General features: G+C 50.3%; 1 protein-coding gene across 13 annotated transcripts in view; it reads left to right on the top strand.

Annotated features, from left to right (window-relative positions):
- Window positions 1-20144, top strand: part of EHMT1 (euchromatic histone lysine methyltransferase 1) — a 112899-nt gene that overhangs the window by 59579 nt on the left and 33176 nt on the right. For 10 of the 13 annotated variants that reach the window (XM_032200115.1, XM_032200119.1, XM_032200120.1 and 7 more), the window contains 7 exons: window positions 3315-3871; window positions 6500-6541; window positions 13348-13525; window positions 14938-15074; window positions 15950-16138; window positions 16778-16858; window positions 18904-19024. In XM_032200115.1, coding sequence (XP_032056006.1) covers window positions 3315-3871; window positions 6500-6541; window positions 13348-13525; window positions 14938-15074; window positions 15950-16138; window positions 16778-16858; window positions 18904-19024 — 1305 coding nt within the window. The remainder of the gene's footprint in view (window positions 1-3314; window positions 3872-6499; window positions 6542-13347; window positions 13526-14937; window positions 15075-15949; window positions 16139-16777; window positions 16859-18903; window positions 19025-20144) is intronic. The other 3 variants (XM_032200122.1, XM_032200116.1, XM_032200123.1) reach the window with 2 other exon arrangements.

Here is a 20144-nt window from a genome sequence, read left to right as displayed (position 1 = left end):
AGTTTATCTAATGCTCAGCCACTGAAGTTATTTGACTGTTCTGGTGGGAGTGCACAGCCTTTGAATCAACAAATACCGAAGGCCTCACTCAGCCAGGTTCCTGCTGCTGAGTGCTAGAAACCTTCAGCTGTGATTAGGGAGCCCATTTTTTGCTTTGTTTTGGTGCTGACTTTGCTGAAAGGATTGTTTAAATGGCACTAGCGTGGTCTTCTAAAGACACTTGATGAAGGATGAGAAATAAAAGTTGAAAGAGTAAGTGCACAGCTGCCCAAGATTTCTCAAATAGACAAATAACAGTGAAAGAGCACCTAGTAGCACTTTACCTTCTCCTAATCAGAGTCGTCCCTACCCAAAGCAAACCCTTGTGCGTCTTATCAGAGCTTTCAGTACACAGAAAGTGGTCTGGGAGCCGTGAGATGGCAGCAGACAGGGCTGCTGACTTGGAGTCGTGCTTGGAGAGCCACTGAATTTCTGCCTCCAGAGGGGTTGTGCCCCTGCTGTCTTCAGAGCTCACCCAGCTCTGCCTCACAGCCTGGCTGGGTTTGGTGGGGAATGGTCTGTGTAGCACAAGTGTCCCCTCAGCACACATTGCCCACATTAAACCTCAGGGAGGAGCTACCAGACATTGTCAGGTTTTGAAGACACCTTACAATAAGATGTTTAGTGACCAAAACAAGGGGCAGGGTTGAGACTGTCTCCACATAAGCTGTGGTGAGGGTGAGGCCGGGCAGGTCGAGGGCTAAAGGAGGTCTTGGAGCCCTACCTGGGCCAGCTCTGAGCACCTGGCTGCAGTTTGGTGTTGGCTGTGCTTTGAGCTGGAGGTTGGATCGGGTGGTCCGAGTGTATTGACCGAGTCAAGGCTTTGAATCTGATGTTGGAAATGTTTGTCTTCAAGTCCCAGCTGAGTGCCTAAAAGACGGTTTGGGGACTAATATAGTAGTTTCAGGTACTAGAATGCATTGGTTTTAGAGGTGACATCTGTGAGTGCTGTTTGTATAGGAATTGGTATCAAAACAGGTCTTTGAGGTCAACCCAGGGGTAAGAAAATGGACTGAATGGATGCATTTAAAAGGGAAAAGTGGAAGCAGTGGTGCAATGCTGCTCTGGACTCCCCCAGCCCTGCTGGTGTTTGCCTTGAGCTGCCCGTGCACTCAGAGGTACGCAGCAAAGTCTGGCACAGCGTGGCTTCGAACCAGGAGCCTGAAAACGCTGGGTTTGACATCCCAAGATCCAGAATCTGGGCTCCTCTTCACAGAATCACAGAATCGTCTTGGTTGGAAGAAACCTCCAAGATCACTGAGTCCAACCTCTGTCCTAACACTAACCAGTCCTCCACTAAACCATATCACTCAGCTCTACATCTAAACGTCTTTTAAAGACCTCCAGGGATGGTGACTCCACCACTTCCCTGGGCAGCCTGTTCCAATGCCTCACAACCCTTTCGGTAAAGAAGTTTTTCCCTAATATCCAACCTAAACCTCTCCTGGTGCAACTTAAGCCCATTCCCCCTCGTCCTGTCACCAGGCACATGGGAGAACAAACCAACCCCCACCTCACTACAGCCTCCTTTAAGGTATCTGTAGAGAGCAATAAGGTTGCCCCTGAGCCTCCTCTTCTCCAGGCTGAACAAGCCCAGCTCCCTCAGCCGCTCCTCGTAGGACTTGTTCTCCAGGCCCCTCACCAGCTTCGTCGCCCTTCTCTGGACCCGACCCGCTCAAGCACCTCGATGTCCTTCTTGTAGCGAGGGGCCCAAAACTGAACACAGTACTCGAGGTGTGGCCTCACCAGAGCCGAGTATAGGCGGACAGTCACTTCCCTAGCCCTGCTGGCCACACTGCTTCTTATACAAGCCAGGATGCCGTTGGCCTTCTTGGCCACCTGAGCACACTGCTGGCTCATATTCAGCCGACTATCCACCATCACTCCCAGGTCCTTCTCTGCCTGGCAGCTCTCAACCACTCCTCTCCCAGCCTGTAGCTCTGCTTGGGGTTGTTGTGCCCCACGTGCAGGACCCGGCACTTGGCCTTATTGAGCCTCATGCAGTTGGCCTCAGCCCATTGGTCCAGCAATGGTCTTCATGCTGTAGCCTCACATAAGGTATCTGCCAGATCAGCAGAGATGTACAGGATATTGGTCTCCGTGTTTGGGCTTCAAGAGCAGCGTGGAGCGAGGTGCTGATACCAGCTTGCTGGTCTGGCTTGCAGAGCTGGCCTTCGGTTTGGCTTCTGGGCTCTGCTGTGGGCTAAAATAACTTCAATTTGAGCTGGCTGTAAATCAGTCCTGCCTGCTCTGACAGCCCGCCTGGACAAAGCTCTAGCTGGTGGTACTTCTGGTGCTTTTCATAACTGTCTGGCCTCTGGAAGGAAAACAATACGAGGAATCCCTAACAGCAGGTTGATTTAATCATTTTACTGAACGTGCCAGTGAATTGTTATCATCCCTGGTTGCCTGGGGAGCTGCTAGTTTGTCATGCTGGAAACCTTTCTGCAAGTACATGGTGTTCGTACTTGGATTCTGTCAGCTTGGGCCTGAAATCTGGTGGGACAAAAGTGTTGGAGGGGGAGCATGGGAATATTTAGAAGGGAGAAAAAACCTCTTTGCGTGGACACTCCTGTTTTATCTGCAAGTGAGCTTTTAATCTGCAAAGATCTTGCTACATTTTAATCATGTAATTGTTTTAGGCTAGAATTGCATTTAAAGTGCTTCACCCCTGTGTTTAATCTGGCTGTTGCCTCTGAAATGACACTGGGAATCCTGCTCCTGGGCTGCTGCTTCCTGTGAAAGAGTGGTGTTGGGTGGGCAATGCCTGCAGAGCTCCATCTGCGAGGGAGTTATTCCTTGTGGCCCCTGAGCTGTGCCTGTGCCCAGAAGCATCCCCGACCTGCTCCACCAGAAACCTTCCTTGTGTCGGTCTGGTGCTTCTGAAGAGCTTTGCCAGGGATGTGAGTGCAAGATCGGGCGGTGTTTTGTTTGACGTGTGAGGTGTTGACATACGGTCCAATAAATGTAGTTATTAGGAAAGCTAAAGATAATATTTACCTTGAAAAATCCATAGTTGGGAATAGATGGCCACATCGGCAGCTGAGGCAAGTCAGATTGAGTGCACTGCTTTCAGCTGAGCTGCCCCACTTTTCCCCGGCTGAGGATCCAGCCCAGCCAGTCAGGTAGGTAAGTAGGCAGCCTGAATGGCTATATGTAGCAGGCGGTGTTTTGGGGAGACATTTCCTCTCTGTTAGCCACTCTGAGTGTGTTTCGATAACCCTTGTGACCCTTTTCTTTCTCCTCCCTTCTCCTTACCCTCCCTCTTTCTCCAGGGTTCAATGCCATGGCTGCAGATGAAAGTGCTACAGAAAAGCAAGTGGGGGAACCAAAAATGGCTGTAGACGGTGAAACCAACGGTTCCTGTGAGCACAGCGAAGCTGGTAGCCACCCAAACCCAGCAAAAAACACTCAGGACAATACGAAAGTGAGCCAGCAGGACTCTAGTACTAAATTAAATAGGATAGCAGAAAATGGCATTTCTGAACGAGACGGTGAGACTGGGAAGCAAAACCATATGAAAGCTAATGACTTCACACAGACTTCTGTAACGGGGAGCAATGGATATATTCTAACCAAGCAGATGGCACAGGAGCAGCCTCTAAGGACTACCAGCACCTTTGCTTCTCTCACCGGCCATGCTGCAAAAACCCTTCCAGGAGGAGCAAGCAAAGGGAGAACTGTGGGCACCTTTTCTCAGATGCAAGCCACGATGCCAGCCAAGCTTGGGGAGGGCAGTAAGGACATGGATGCTAAAAAAGCCACCGCTGCTAACACTGAAGTCAAGGTCCACAGAGCACGGAAGACAATGCCTAAACCCACCCCGAGCCTGGTAATGTATACGCCCAGAAGTCAGCGGCGCTGCTGCGATCGGTCTTGGCTTTCTCTGAGTGCGTGCGAGGGACACCTTGCTGCATGGGAGTGCGTGTAATGCCGAGGTGTCCCACTGAGCGGATTGATTTTTATTCTTTTTATTTTTCTATTTTTATTTTTTCTCTTCCTGCAGAGAGACAGAGGTGTTAAAGTAGTCACATGGCCACAATCAGCTCTCTTCCCCATCGTGTTGCTAAATATATAATTGATCAATTACCTTCTCCAGCAGATCTATGAGAGACACTAAATGGCCTTTCTCTCTTGGCTGTGTTGCTCATCAGCCGTTTGCTGAAATTCAGAGCTGCTTGTGAAGCAAATTAGGTTTTTTATAAGTTTGACCCAAAGGAAATTAAGCATAGTGTGTTAACTGGAGGCTTCTCCTAAGCTTGGAAGCTGTCAAGAAGCTGATATGCTAGGCAACTTGATTGCATTGCTTATCATTGAAGTAGTAAACCAGATGATGTTTTCTCCCTCTGTATGTGTTGCCTACAGTAATGCACCTTGTTCAGAAACCTTCCCTCCAGAATCCTTGGGGGTGGATTTACCATCACTTAACAAAAGAGACATCTGTCTGTTGTTTAGGAGGCAAAAGGAGATTTGAAGTCACCTGGTGCCTGCAAGTAATAGCGGGGCTGAGCAGAAATGGGCCTTTCTTTGTCGTAAACATTGGCCAAGTTGTTCTTTTTTTTTTGCCAAAGCTAGGGAGGTAGGGAATAGGTGCTGGGAACAAGCAGATCTCTACTGCGAGCACTTGGTCTCCAGCCCTGTGACACTTTATATTTAGCTACGATGAGCTAGATCCTTCCATCATGCTGTGTCTAATGATGGAGAGAGACCATCCTGTACCTAGGTCAAGGAGAGGATTGCTGCGAGCCCTTCTTGGCAACCTGAGTGACACCCAGAAATAAATGGGAAGCTGCTGCAGCTCTGTAAAAGCGGCTGTAACGGATTGCTGTTAGCTACCAGCATCTTGTGGACAAGCAAAAGGCAAATTAGCCTCAGATGTCACCCACATGTTGCAGCACGGCAGTAGTAGGGTGTAAAGGTCTCAGGAGCTGTGAATCACTGTGGTCTGGAGCAGGGGAAGGGGGAGCAATAACAACAAAAAAAAGGTTGGTGGCACCTAGCCAGGCACAGATGGAGAAAGGTGCCCTCGGCTGCGGCACCACCTGGGACTCCGGAAGCAGGTGAGAGTCCAAAGAGCACATCGAGCCTGCAGACCTCATGGGCACGCAGCCTCAAGAGCAGGGCAGAAACCACGCCTGCCATGATTTCCCAACCATTCTCCCAAACCACCGATTTCCCCTCTGACTTCCCCTGATTGCATTTCAATTCTCTCGCTCTTGCACCCCTGCTGTGTTTTTTGGCTAGCAGCTGGGGAGGCCTCGACGCAGCACAGGCAGCCTGTTGGAAGTCCTGCGTAAGGCTTCCTCATCCGAACAAGGCTTTGCAACTGAAATGGCCTCGCAGCTTTCCTCCAGCAGCCTGTTGTGCACTTAAATGAGGCAGGGCAAACCCCCAGACCCTGGTGGAATTTGACAGGGAGAGATCTCTTGGGGCTGAGCAATTGAAAAAGGCAATTCCCTTCTAAAAGACGACAGCTAGGTTAGGAAGGAGTGTTTTCATCATTCATATTTTATGATACATCAAAAGAATATTTTTATGCAACCCCTTGGGCTTTAAGGCCTCTCTAGGTTGCGTGCAGCGTTTGTGAGTGTTTGCACCGCTCCGTTACACGGGGTGCTGTGGTTGTGGTGTTGATCACTATTTGCTCACACAGTAGCAGCGGCTTCAAAAGCCAAAGCCTGCAGTTGTTCGGCCACTATAACAAGCGCAGAGCCCGTCCTCTGCAGCTCCAGCCATTTGCCTTGGGGTTAAAATAGGGAAAGAAACAAAATTCACGAGGAGGTGGTGAGAAGAGGCTGCTCACAGGTTTCCTACTCAAGCCTCTGCATCTGAACCCACCGGTCTCCAAGATTTGATCTAATTTCTGCAAGACAATAAAGCAGCTGCTTTGTTCAGCCTTCCCGATAATTAGTACCTAATTTTTCCCTCATTGTCTTTTGAATTTACATATTATTTTCTTTTGAGTAGCAGAGTCCTTCCTCATTGTCATTTTTCTGTCCCGATTACTTCTTTGTGGAGCAGCTTACAAGAGGCTCATCAGCATGGCACCGCAATAACTTTCCATGCACCAGCCCCCACATTCACACCTTTTCCCCTTCAAAAACTCTATGAGAGCAGGTGGGTGTATTGTAAGTTGTGGAAATCACCCAGAATTTCATGTTGCAGGACACATGAGTTTTCTTCGTTAATTTTTGAGAGCGTTGCTCTTTTCTTGGTAGACTACTCCTGCAGACGTGCTGCCTGAGAGAAGGAGAGGAGGGAAAAGGTATTTTATTGCCTGCAAGGCATAAACATTTGTTCCCCCTGGTTCATGTAGAAACCCACTGGGGCCAAAAAATTGCTTTCTTCCAACCTGATAGCTGCCAGGGGACCTCAGTAGCCTTTTCTGCACATGCAGATTGGTCTTTGAAAGGAAGCAAGTAATTTTCTCACGAATTTAACCAGCTTTTTCTCTGTTTAGGATTTGCTTCCTGAATTGGGATCGAAGCTGAATCTGAAACAGGTGACAATTTTAATTGATGTTGTCGCATGTTAAGGGGGTTTTAGAACAGAGATCAGAAGAGAATTGGCTTTGCCCTGTGCTGAGCAGTTGGTGCACTAGCACAAACTGCACCTTTGGACAAATTTCTTCCATTCCTTCTTAATCCATTTACAACTCTGTTAAGAAAGCAAAAGTTTCCAGGATGAGACAGCAGACTGAAAGGGAAGTGTGCGTGTGTGTCCTGAGCTTTGCGGAGGCCCCTCCTGCTCAGAAACTCCAGTTGCTGCATTTAACTTCACTGGGACATGTCTGGGAGGAGTGAATAAAGGATCAAGGTGGTGGATCAAGGTATTTCTCCTGTGCTGTGTGGAGAACCAGGTCAGGGGGACTGAGCTCTCAGACGAAATCGTGAAATTAATTCCTCCATTGGTTTCACGTGAGCCCAGGACGTGGGTACCAGTTCAACTGGGGGCCTAGGCAGGAAGGAGGAGCACGGAGCAGAAGCTGCTGGGCTTACGTGGGCATTTCTGCTGTCTGCCACGACGTGGCTGATCCCGGGGCCGGTCGGCTGCTTGCTCCCTGCATGCACACGGGTGTTGCTGTCGCTGTAAGGCCTGGTTTTCTGTGTCTGTGCCCAGCAGCACGGTGCTGACGTGGGCTGTAGGCTGCTAGCAGGGCTCCTGGCCTCAGAACTTCTTCTCTTCATCTCTCGGGGCCATGCAGGTGGCAGCCGGTGGTTTGCAGGCATCTGGGGCTGCTCAGCAGGCTCCAAGCCTCTAAACAAAGGGCAGGTCCTAAGCGAGATGGTGTTGGGATATTGTCTCCTTGAGAAACGATAAAAAAATAAGAAAAGAGAAAAGAGGCATAGCGAAATAACCTGTCTGTCTTTGAAGAGCTGCTGTTGGCCCTTCTGGACCTGGAAGGAGCTCCTATGGAAGGTCCTGTCCTGGTGCCCAGGGCTGTGTGTATGGGCTGGAGGAGGGAGGTCCAGGAGCGTGAGCCCGGCTGTGGTCAGATGTCCCGGGCAGGGAATCTTTTAGCGGTGAAGAGGCCGGAGGCTGCCGCTGGTGTAGGACTTCTTACCGAGATGGGTTCCTGCGGGAAGCTAGGGAGTGAATTGGTGCCGTGCAGTGCTTTCACCTCGTATTCAGCTGGATGTGCTGGTGCTGTGCCTGCTCTGCTGGCTGGTGGTGGCTGCCTGCTGCTGCCCACAGCCCACGGCAATAACCGTCCCCTTCCCAGGTCCCCAGCAGACCTATTTCTGTCAGCAGACCGGCTATCGAAACCGCTCTGAGCTGCCCCGTGGTGTTCTGACCAACAGGTCGGTGTCCCCTGGCCCAGCGGCATCCACATCTCTGCACAGCACCTGTCCATTGAAGTAATCATTAAATTAGGGAAAAAAGCAGGTTCTGTAGCTTGATTTGCAAACATCTACACAGAAGCAGGGCTTGCCTGGCAGCCTGAACCAAAGTGACTTTTGGCACATGGTGACCGTGCACAGATCGGTGCCGTTGCAGTCAAGTCACAGCAGGGTCGCCCTTCCAGAGGGTGCGTGCTCAACCTGCAGGTGAAAGGGCGTTAAGGGGTGGATCTGTGGTGTATTTTGGCTGATCAATGCTTTTGGTGCTCCACGGCGATATTTAGGCAGCCGTCCGGACTCCCAGCAGCGGCTGTAAGACCCCGCACTGCAAACTGCAACTCTGCAGCACCAGTGCAGGGAACGGAAGGCAGTGCTGCCACAGCTCTTCCAGGCGCTGCCATCTGCTCGTGATGCATTTTTTATTATCAGCCCGGTGTTTCTTGCTTAAATATCGTTCCCTGGTTGTTACAGCCCCTGGGACGCTGGTGCTGTGCGGAGTTCAAAGGCAGCGCGTGGGTGCGCGGCGCGTTCCCCTCCGCTGATGGATGAAGAGATGCTCGCACCCTGACAGCTGCCTCGCTGCCCGGTGGCGCTGGGTGCACTCCTCCAGCTCTTCAGTTTGTCGGCAAGCTTGTGCTGAGCTGGAGATGAAAACCCTGACGAGAGGGGAAATTTGACGGCTCACACGGGCACGCTGGGGCTGGGTGCTGAGCGCGAGCGGCAGCCCGGGGAGCGCGCTGGTGGCTCTGCAGCAGCACGTGGATGTGCGCCCAGAACAGCTCCTGCTCGGTCGCTGCTCGCTCACTTCGAAAGAGCTGCTAATTGCGGGGCTGTGGGAAGAATGCCGCGTGCGGTCTGTCGAAGCAACGCGGGCTTTAATTAGGAAGGTTTTGTTTGTTCTCGATTTTTTTTTGCTTCTGGGGAAGACAAAGCAGGATATTCCGTCTTTGCCATTTTTAGTAACTTCTCCCTGCTGCTGGAGGGGATTTCTGCGCCAGTAATAGAAACGTGGTTGATCACATTACAATGTAGAAATCACTCGGATATGATTTTCATCAACACACAAGATGATGTGTTCTTGTCCCAGTTGAAGCAGTTTTCTTGACTGTTTTTCTCACAGTGGTGTCAGATGTATTTGTGGTCCCCCTTTTTTTTTTTTTTTTTTTTCCTGTTCCCAGACAAACATCTCTGGAAACATTGCCCTGGGCCCTGGGAGTGCTGCTTTTGGTTCTTGCCTGTTCCTTGCAATGCTCAGCATGAAATAGCGACTTCACAGCCTGTTGCGCGGGATCGGCTGATGCCATGTGAGGAGCTGCAAGAAACACAGGCAGTAGCAACGCACCCAGTTTCTTTCCTTCTCGTTTTTGGTCCTTTCTTGGCTGCCTGTGGCATGCACGTGTGGTGCCTCGGACAGCGTGGGGACCGCAGAGCTCCAGCTGTGGCCTGGGGCTGCCCTCGCACGGGGCAGCTCACCGTGCTCTGAGCTGTAGCTGAAAGCAGAACTCTGCTCGCCTGTTAAAAAACTCAGTGTAATGGGGGAAAAAAAAAAAAAAAAAGAAAAAAACCACCGCAGCTGTATTGGGCAGGGATACCAGAATGGAGTAAGTTTAGTGCCAGCAATCGTTTCTTGCCTGGAGTTTGGCTGTCTGCAGTGGAGCCCATGCGGGGGTTAGGTGAAGGCACTTCTGCTCTCGAGCGCTCGTTGGTTTGAGTGAAAGCAGCTGATCTTCATCCAGTTTCTGAGCATAATGGTTTATTTTGCTAAAAATGCTTCTGGAAGGTGCACACCTGTGTTGGTGCTCTCAGCAGGCCAGGCGGTGCCCAGCAGCCCCTGGAAGTCGGGCGTTGCTTTGCTGCTGCTGCAGGCTGCGGGGCGGCCAGCCGGGCGTTATCCACCCGTAGCAGGGAGACACGAAGAGGAGGAGCCAGGACCTTCAGCAGTCGAAGCAGGAACACGTTAGGATTTGTCATGGCAAACTGGATGAGGAGATGCTGACTGTGATCAGCTCCGTGGGGCTTACTGAAGTGCTCTTTGCAGCCCCTGTGTTTGTACTTTGCTGGCATTAGCCTCACTCTCACCTCCTCTGCCAGGCTGGGGAAAGGTAAGAGAAACTCTAAGCCAAGAGGCAAGAGTTGGCTTGGGTGGCTGCTGGGCTGCAAGCAGTTTTAGGATCCCTGCTTGGTGCCCTGCCTCGTGCTAGGAGTGGGGAGGTTGGGGGGGACCCGTCCATCCATCGTGACAGTGGAAGAAAGCAGCAGCTGGCAGGAGCACTAATTGTGGGGCTGGGCCAGCAGGAGCTGCTTTGCCTTGTCCCCCTGTTCTGCAGGGCGAACCTTCACCCGAGGGCTGCCTCCGACAGCCTTTCCCTAGCAGAAACCACGTTGGAGCAGTTGCAGAAATCCTCAGGTTGTGCTGGGGGCTCGCAGGCAGACCTGTGAGCTTTGTCTTCCAGCGGATCGCTGTAACATTTTGTTTCTGTTTTGCTTTGAAGGGACTCAGCTGTGCCCCCAGTAGCCCAGCATCCCTGCTCCCAGCCCCAGGGTCTGTCTTCTGCCTTCGCCTCTTTTCTTTGCACCTTCCAGCTCTCCTGTGCTGCGAGGGGCTGGGCTGTAACCTGCTGGAGAAGGATACAGAACAAGGAAGGACCCCGCTGAACCCGCTCTCCGCCAGCCTGATGTGGTTTAAGGAAGAAGAGATTTCCCAGCAGAGCAGTGCTAGATTAGCAAAGCTGCTTTTCTGGGAGTGTTTAAATCTGGAGCAGAGCAGTGTTAAGGGCTTGGTGGAAGAGACCGGGATGGACTGTACCTACAGGCTGGAACTAGGGAACTGGCAGAATTCAGACTTTAGAAGCAGGAAAAGAATAAAGTTGAGTCCACTAAACACTGATAATACTCGTACTGGAAGGTGAAAATGTAATGAGAGCAGCAAAGATACAACTGTTCCACCCAGTGCAGAACGAAGAAAGATGGTGAGACAGCTGAGAATGAACTGAGCATGAATACATTCAAATCGTTGCCAACCTTTTTTATTACAATCCTTAGATCTAGGATCTGATTTGTATCTATATAAAACATATATATAATGTATGTTTTACTGCTGGCCTGCCCAGCTTCCTGTGCTATCAGGCTTCCTGAGAGATCTGGTCACCTCTCTGCAGAAATTCTCCTTCTGTCGTGTTGCTGCATATGGCTCCAAGTAATGATGCAGATCTCACAAGGCTTAATTTGGTTTTTAGAACTGTTTTACCAGAATTGCCACGAAAAAGTCACATTGAACAGTTGTCACGCAGCCCTATTGAAGATGCTTAATTTATTTCCATATTCTAATTACAGGGAGGGAGAAAAACCCCAAGCTAATAACATGCTACTTTTTCATTTAAAATTTGCTTGTGTTCTGCCAAGCAGTCTGGTGTGGTTTGGATGTGAATTCGTAATGTTTGGGAGTAGCAGCAGGCTGCTGAGACCAGCTGCAGGAACCTGCACTGAAAGGACAAAGAGTGCGGCTCTTGTGTACGCTTCTTTAGCTGCAGGCAGCTCCGCATCAGATCTGCCTCTCCCAGGCTCATTTTTCTAATTTTAAGTTAAATTTGGAAAGCAATGGACGTTCTGGGGGACTTGGGAATTCTCAGAATAATCCTGTATCCAGGAGTTAACGTTAACCTTTTGATCTATAAACTAGGGACTTTGGAGAGGTATAAATAGTATTGTTGGGACTATTATTGGCACGCTGTGCCCAGCACTCCTGACGTACTCGTTGTAAGGGGTAGAACAACTGGGAGCAGTCTCGGGAGTGATCCAATGGCCAGAAAACGATCCTGCAGGCACTTAACTTGCTCATTCTTTTAAACTTACTGAAGAGAAAGTTTAAAAAATAATTTACATGATCATGGTGTATAGGTGTCTTCTTGGAGTGAGAGTTTCTGATGATACAGGGTTTTTTAATTTAGTGGGAAAAGAATAATGCATTTAATTATTTGACAGTGAGAGCAATTAAGCACTGGGACAACATAGCAGAGGATATGGTGGATCTCTCATCTCTGAAATCATTAATCCAAGCCTAGATGCCTTTCAAGAAAAGCCGTGGTAATTCAGCCAGAAGTTATGGGCTCGATGCAGGAATCATTGGAAATTTGATGGCCTCTTTATTCAGGCCGTTTTTGATGATTGTTATAGCTCTGCTGCCTGTGAGCAGTCCCTTGCTTGCTGCCAGCAGCGTGCACGTGGCAGAGCTGTGGTTAGGAGCATCAGTCGCTTCCCCGTTTGTTCACAAGGCCACACGTTACTTGAAAGCGGTGTCTAGGAGTACCTGTACGAACCTGGACTATAGAAAGTGTTTGTATTGCTTGCTGCTTCTTTTCTTCCTTTTCTTTTGCCTGGCTTCCTCTTTCTGTTTTGGTATTTTGGCTGTTTCTTCAGAAGTCCCATAGGAGAAGCGTTTTCCTGCAAGAGGAGCAGCGCTGCAGCATTGCCATCGCCGTGCTTGTCAGCTGCTAACGGTGCCCTTGGCTTTCTGGAGCACCTCCTCCCAACCTGCCTCCTGCTTGGTTGTGTGGGCAGACGTATGGAGGGGCATGAATGTGGCTGGGACATCTCCTAAGTACAGAGGGCAAATACAGCGTGGCAAAGGAGTGGCAGCGCTTCCCCTGCCTGCTGTTGGTGCTTTGTTTGAGTGCAAGCTCAGATCAGTGTGTGCAAGCTGCCTTGGGGCCTGGGAGCCTGCGGTGGTGTGGGGAATGGAAACAACGACAGAATCCTCTCGAGCCTTGCCAGCTCTCTGCAGGAGCTTGTAACCTGCTCTGCGTTTTGTGTTGCAACAGCCAGAGCGGCCCTGCCCGAGCCAGCTCCCCGAATTCAGGGTAAGCTTGGGCAGGTCTTGGCTAGGGCAATGGCAGTGGTGTTGATGGATGTGCCGTGCCAGGCCAGTCCTTCCCTGCCCCTATTTCGCTGTGTGCTCGGCTGGTGGCTGTGAGCCTGCTGGTGTCGCCGAGGCTTTGATGTGCAGGGTGGTGGCCAGAAGGACGGGTCTGGTCCCATCCCGGGCTGCCCGCTCCCCTAAGTCATCTCTGCAAGACTCAGATCTGGGCACCTGCTGCAATGTGCCAGCCACGCTCTGGATGTGTTTCAGGGAACAGGCGTCTTCGTTGTGTTTGTTCATTTTCTCCAGAGCCAACCAAACGCCCGTGTAAAGTGCCTGGTGCTTGTCATCACCGGCGCTGTGCAGGGAGCTGCCGAAGGATGCAGTCCTTCACCTGCCCAGGGAACACCGAGCGAAGGAGCAGCGGGCTGGGTGTGTTTTGCAGTCTTTAGGCAAAGTAACGTTTGCTAGAGGAGGGGCCGAGTGCTTTTGCTTTGAGTGTGTGCTGCTATGGTCAAATGCAGGTGATGATGCTAGAAAGAAGGGAATTAAATTTGTCCTCTTCATTTCTTTTAGCGCAGAGGCTCAATGTAATTTAATTTTGTTTTTCAGCATGCAAGTAAAGACCCCAAAGATGGGAGAGACAGCAGAGATCAAAAAGAATCTAAGGAGGAAGGCAACAAAAATGTCCTGGAGTTTGGGAAGCCGTTGCCCTTGCCCTCTCTCCCGGGCCTTCACCAGTCACTACCTCAGAACCAGAGCTATGTGGCCACCACGAAGTCGCAGACGGGTAAAAAGGACAGAGTTAAAATCCCCGGCAGCACCCACCTCCCAGACGTGTGCGTGTGTGTATGAGTGCGTGGGCTGAGGCAGGTTAGCAAGGACTGACAGCCCTGTTAGTCCTTCTCAGTGCTGAATAGCCTTGAGGATTTCCTTGCCCGCTGGCACCAGTAGGGCTGTAGCTGGGGGCCGTGTTTTAGCAGATGCCTTTCATCTGTCCACCCCTGTGCAACTGGCCCTGGCTCTGCATGATGCTGGTGTCCTCTGGACTCCATGTAGTTGCCCGTGGTGTTGCACGCGTGGGGTTTATTCTTGCAGACCCCTGTTGAAATAGTCTCAGAAGTGAAGCTCACTCCCTGGGGAGCTCTGTGCTGTCCTTGGGACCCGGCCACCAGGTGCAGGTTTGTGGAGGGCTGGGACAGAAGGCAGTGGTAGCTCTGATCAAGTGGCTGAGCATCAGGTTGGTGGGTGAGCTCGCCAGGGCCCGGCACCTTGTGCTTCTGCTCCCCGTGGGGAGGTTGTTGGGCTGCGACAGGTACCACCAGGGATCACCGCTGCTGAAACCTCCATGCGATGCTCTGGAGCTGCTTCTGAGGGACTTTGTCAATGCGGGAGCTGCTCCCCGTGAGGTACATGAGTGTAAATAACAGGCTTTGGCTTAGCGGAAAGTTTTTGAAAGGATTCTTCATAGCTTTTGGTGAAACTTCATCACAGTGAGAGATGAAGAAATGTTTGCAAGGAACAGCCTGTACGGCTGCTGGTGCCGGAGCTGGCTGGTTCCTGCTGTCTGCTGTTAAAAGAGCCCGTGCTAGGCGTGCTTCTGATGTGTATCCACCAAAGACAGCAGCAGGCGGACAGGAGCCATGGCTGGCTTCATTAGAAGGCCATGAGGGAGACTCAACAAATTAAGACCCGATCAAAGCAGTGAAAGGAATCAAACAAACTTCCATGGCAGGTGTGAAATGAGGTTAAACGGCAAACAGCTCTTTATTTAAGATTCCTTTTCCCTCTGTGTTCTTTAGTTATTATTTGATCACTTTTGTTGTAAGTCAGTATTATTAGCCTTGCAGTGTCTATTTGAGCAAGTTGGATTCTAGTCAGCCTCCTACGGCATCAGCAACGCTGCCAAACGCAGGCTAATTTAAGGATTTGATGTTATGTGTGGTGATGTAGGGGCCAGAAGGAACACGGAGAGGATACTCAGAATTTGGGTGAGTTTGCAGCACTGGCAAAAAGCTCTTTGTGTGTTTGCACGTATGCGTGTGTCATCATTTAGTTGAATTGTAAACAAATTAGTTGGAGTGGGAAGCCTTTTCTCTCAGATCATGCCCTCAAATATGGTTTCCCACATTACAGCCTCCACTCTCTACCCCTTCTTTTCATTTCTGAACGAACTTTGGGTTTATTTTGCTTTTTTTGCAGCTGCTGCAGTATCTCGGAAGAAAAAACGGAGAATGGGAACCTATAGCCTGGTTCCCAAGAAAAAGACCAAAGTGTTAAAACAGAGAACAATGATTGAGATGTTTAAGAGCATAACTCATTCCTCTGCGGGTGCCAAGGTGAGGGGTGCGCTGAGCCTTCTGGGCACTTGTCCTGGCCCCTTGTCCTGGCACACCAACCCCATGGGGAGGTGTGGGAACATGCTGGCTCGTTGCCGCCAGCATCTTCTGTTCTGAGTCTGCATCTCTCTGGTGACAGCATCCTGCTCGCAGCAGCCTTGCTGCTTTGAAAATGGCTTTTTGAGGGTGGCTGTTGAGATACCAGCTCTTAAACATTTCCAGTGAACGTTTCCTTTCTGTCCTGTGAGTGCTGTGGAACTGGAGTTTTCAAGCCTACGCTGTGCGGTAACCTTTTTGTTTTGGAGTCCTCAAGGTTGCTGTCTAGCGTTGCTTGAGGCTGGAAGGCAAAACAAGCAGTTACTTAAAAACAGACCTTAGACTAGGATTCCCTCCTGATCAGCTTCTGCTTTTGCTGCAGTTTGGGCCCTGAAGTTTTGGTCTTTGAGCACTACGCTTTCATGGAGCGGAGTAAAAATTGCTCACTCAGGTTTAACGTCCCTTCGCATTCCCTAGAAACCTTCTTTGCGCCCTTGGTATTCCACGGTGGAGCTGCCCTTCCACGTTTAAATCAGGCTGCGTGGGCTGGCCGAAAGCTCCTGACCAGCAGCCCTCCCCATACCGCCTCGTGCAGCCACATGAGGCTGGAATGACTCCTCGTGGTGTCTCGTTCCCCAGATTGACAGGGTTAGGTGGCACACGGCAGGCGCTGGGGCTGGCTTTGCTGGCAGCGTTTAAGAGCTCTGGAGGGACATAAAGCCAGCTTTCCCCTGGCAGCTGTAAGCCTTCTAACACAGAGGCGGTCTGGGATGGGTTCAGCTGCTCTGTGCTATGAATTGATGTTGTCTTTGTGGCTCATGTGCTTGGACAACTTCCAGAGTGAAAAGGACCTAGGTGATGTCAGCCCTCATGTGAATGGGGAAAGCATAGATGTAGACTCTGAAGAGGAAGACTCTGATGAGTTAGAAGAGGAGGATGATCACGGAGCAGAACAGGCAGCTGCATTTCCTGCAGATGATAACAGGACCTCTAAAGACAGCGCGTCTGACGCAGACAATGCCAGAAAGGTATTCACATGCCCCGTGCAGGACTTAGAGCGGGACGGGACACTGCTTACACCCCTGGGATAGGAGTGGCGTCAGTTGAGGCAATTTCTAGGATTTTCTAGTCTGCAAGGTGGCAGAAAGCACAGCGGTGGAAGTGAGGCTTTTGATGACCACTTCCTGCTCCCTCTTTCCCCCGTGAGTCTCCTCACCTACCCTCCTGTTTCAGCCTTGCTGTGTAATGCTCTGTGGTCTAGTGCATGTGCAGGACCCCACGACGTTTAGTTATGTTACTCACCAAACCAGTAAGAGATGTCTTCCTACCCTTGCTTGTTACAGGCTGGTAAAGCACTAAAATTAGTTCAGTTAACTTCTCCCAAATCACGCTGCGTAGCATAGGTATGAGGCTCTTTCTGGATAATCAGAGAAATTGAGATTTGGTTCGAAAGCTTTCTTCTGGAGTTGAATGTTTTTTGTTTTGTTTTGTTTTTCTCTTGTACCATCCTGATGGGTGAACCATGATGTGCATTAACAGCCTTGGAGGTCTTGTCCTGGAGAGGAAACGGCGTTAGTGCACACATGGGCAGCAGGGTGCTGGGGGGTGCGGTGCTCTGGGAGGCCTGACGTGACTGACTCTTTCTCTTCTTGGGCTGGTGGCTGCAGATGGATGATGGCGAGTCTGAGGAGGAGCAAGAGTCTGGAGAGTCTGTGGAGGAGGAGGAAGATGGAGATGAGTCTGACCTGGTAAGCCTGGCTGCTGAATGCACCTGAAAGCCTTTGTCCTGCTGATAATAATTTCCCCTTTGCACTGCTGCCAGAAAGAGAGAGAAGCAGTGTAGTTTCAGGTCTCTTTGACAAAGCTCACTCGCAGGAGCCACCCACACACAGAGTATTTTTTTCCACAAGGTGCTTAACCATGATCTGTGATACAATTAATTGCTTTCTGATGCTAATTAATGGGCTTTTGTTTGTTGTTTTCAACAAGGTGTTGACTGCTTTTTATGTTCGAATATTAGTAGAAATATTTAAGTGTCCTTGAATTCTTTGGAGGCAGACTTGGCAAGTGGTGGGAGCCAGCAGTGTTTTCTTAACAAGCTGAAGCTCAGGCTGCGTTTTCAGAGTCCAGGTGGAGTTGTTCACAAATCCGTTGGGCCAGCCACTGTCCAAATTCACGTCTATTTGACATGTCACCTCACTACCATGTGAGCTGGCAGCCCTTACCAGGGAGATGTACAAACAGCACAGAGACAGACAGTTCTAAAGCAAGATTTTCACCAGCTGCTGGTGATTTTTACTTTTAGTTTTTCAGATGGCTGGTGAAGGTAACCCGATCCTTTCTTGTTTTTGAAATTGCTGTTCACTGGTTGTCTGTCTCCCCACCCTCCCTTTTACTTTAAAAATTGTGCTCCCTTTTCACAGCATCTCAAGTTGAGGAGCCAGCATTTAAGGCACCCCACTTCTTCAGTCACCTTGAGAAAATTATTGACTTCATTGTCTTGATGGTTTGAGCTGAAGGTAGAAGTAACTAAACCAAATCAATTGTTGAAACTCTGAAGAATCTCGTTCCTTCTCTGACACTACAAGAGCCAGAGAGGACTAGGCAGTAAGGACTGTGTGGCCTGTGCCTTTCACAGGGCAGCCAAGGCACGTTTGCAGTGCTGGCTCAAGCCAAGGGTTGAGCTTACATTCAAGTCTGAACACCCAAGTCATATCTACACATCCTAGACCGTGGTTTTTGCTGTGCTCATATCTGGTGAGTCAGTCAGCAACCCAGACAGGGACTGGCTCAAACGCAAACCTCTCACCCACGAGTGCTGTGACGCAACTGCTGGAAGCCACGTGGCGAGGCAGAGGCGAGCCCGTGCCCGGGCACGGTTATCCTCAGGGCAGTGCAGACAGCGCCGCGGAGCTGCCCGGGAGCCAGCGCTCAGCACCACCTTTGCCCGGCTGTACTCAGGGTGCAGCACCCGCTTCCTGTTGCAGTAGGCCATGAAGGTAGGGCCTGATCCAGCCTCTGTTGAAGGCAGCAGCAGCTTTTTTATAGGCTTCAGTGGGTGACGGTTAGCCCTCAAGAGCTGGCAGTTTCAGTCTGAACATGGACGTTATGGCTGGAGCTTTGAACACTGGGTTGGGGTGCCTGGTTCCCTGTTCTGATGTTGACTTTGAAAACCCACCCCAAGCACCTGTATTTTCTGCATCTAAAACAAACATACAAAAACCCCAAACCCTGTCTAGATTCATACATGCCTGAAGGTTGCTGCATGGTTAGGCTGTGCTGACGTGATACCCAGTACCTTGCTCAGGGAGGGGGCCTGTCTGCTGTTGTAGGGTTAAACTTCCCAGGGTCTGTCCCAACCCTGTTAAGCTGGCTCTTTTAGGTACAAGACAGCTTTGTGTTTTTTTCTAGCACGACTTTGGAGCTATGTGAATATTTTAGTTTGAAAAAAACTTTTCTGGGGAGAAGCTAGAAGTGTGTGTGTAACTGCATACTTACCCTGCTGCACAGAGGTGCTCGGCTACTCCTGTGATGAGTGTGGCGTAAGAGCCTACATGGAAGAGAAAGTGAAGCATGCACTATTGAAATGACAGGAAATACACCCACACGTGTGCTTGTGTTTCCTTTTTGGCGCTATAAAGGCATCTTTGCACCACTTGATTTCAACCCCCCAGTCCTTAAGGCCTTTTCACACAACTCAGGCTGTGTGGGGCTCTTCCACATGGGTGCAAAGGACTGCTGGGGTGCTGGTACCAACATGCCTGACATGCCCGTGGCCTCTCTGGTTATTCAGAGCTCGGAGTCCAGCATCAAGAAGAAGCTGCTGAAGAGGAAAGGAAAGACGGACAGCCCATGGCTGAAACCCACCCGCAAGAGGAGACGGAGGAATAAAAAGAAACAAGCCAGTGTGCTAGGTAACTGATTGTGTTTTCTTCTTTAATTGCACAGAAGGTAGCCTTCCAGGGGGTAAGGACCCAAGGCCCAAAAGGCAGGGGCTGTAGGCAGAGCTCTTTGATCCTTTTGAGGGTAGGCTGCATGGTGAACTGGGGTCTGAGCTTGTATCTCACTACGCTCACGTGAGGCTCACGTCCACGCTTTTTACAGCAGTTTAGCTATGAGGCAACTTCATCATTGGCATGCTGGATAAATGTCTTTTTGTTCATGTGCTCCCATTATTTCAGAACATCAAACAAAGACCGCGTGGTTCATGTAAACTGTGACCTTGGGGGGCTTGGTTAGATGCAGAAGGAAAGGGAAGAGCCGTCCCAGAGTGATGCTCTGTTGCTTTTTGTGGATGTTTGTCCAGCTGAATGCAGTGTGCAGGCTGTTGCTTATTCTGAAAGCACCACACCGTGTAATTTAGCAACCTTTGGCACATCTCATGGTGCGGACGTAGTGCAGGTGGCCGTTCTGGTTTGACCTGGCACTCAGAAGTTACCCAGCACTCCAGAGAAGTTTTCAGTGCCCTTTGTCTTCTGAAAGCTGTGGGATGGGGAGAGTGGGGATGCAGGCTGGATCTGATTCTTCATCTTCAGGAAAAGTAACAAGACAGGTTTTAAAAAGAAAAAGTTCATTCTCTGAAGTGAAGTTGTGCCTTCAGCATCTTTATTAAGGCTTCACACATCCATAGCCATCAAAGAGTTTATTCCATGTTTGTTAATTCTTTGCAAACAGGCCAGTTTTTATAGTTAAATTTGTTGGTGCCTCTTTTCTAAATGACCACGTTTCAGCCTCTGGGCTGTGCCTGGCGTTTGTCACTCATCTGACGTGCTCCTGTTCCTCCCGAGGCAAACCCCTTCTAAAAAGGAAGCGGGGCCATTGATCCCTTTCACAGCAAATAGCTAATTCTTTATTTCAGATGCAGACTGGTTTTCCGCCCCTTAAATAAAGGTGGCAGCCAGGCTTTCAGGCTAACACAAGTCTCTTGGCCAAGCCTGAGTGGGAGAAGCAAACCAGGAGAGAGAGCTGAAGCCAAGGGAATGCGAAGAGATGACAATTCCCACGAAGGCTGCGAGGGATCCCCCACGCGATCCC

This window comes from Aythya fuligula, chromosome 19, assembly GCF_009819795.1.
Source record: "Aythya fuligula isolate bAytFul2 chromosome 19, bAytFul2.pri, whole genome shotgun sequence".
In the NCBI taxonomy this organism is placed as follows: Eukaryota; Metazoa; Chordata; class Aves; order Anseriformes; family Anatidae; genus Aythya; species Aythya fuligula.
The sequence above is the reverse complement of the archived record's forward strand: the minus strand, read 5'-3'. Positions and strand labels throughout refer to the sequence as shown.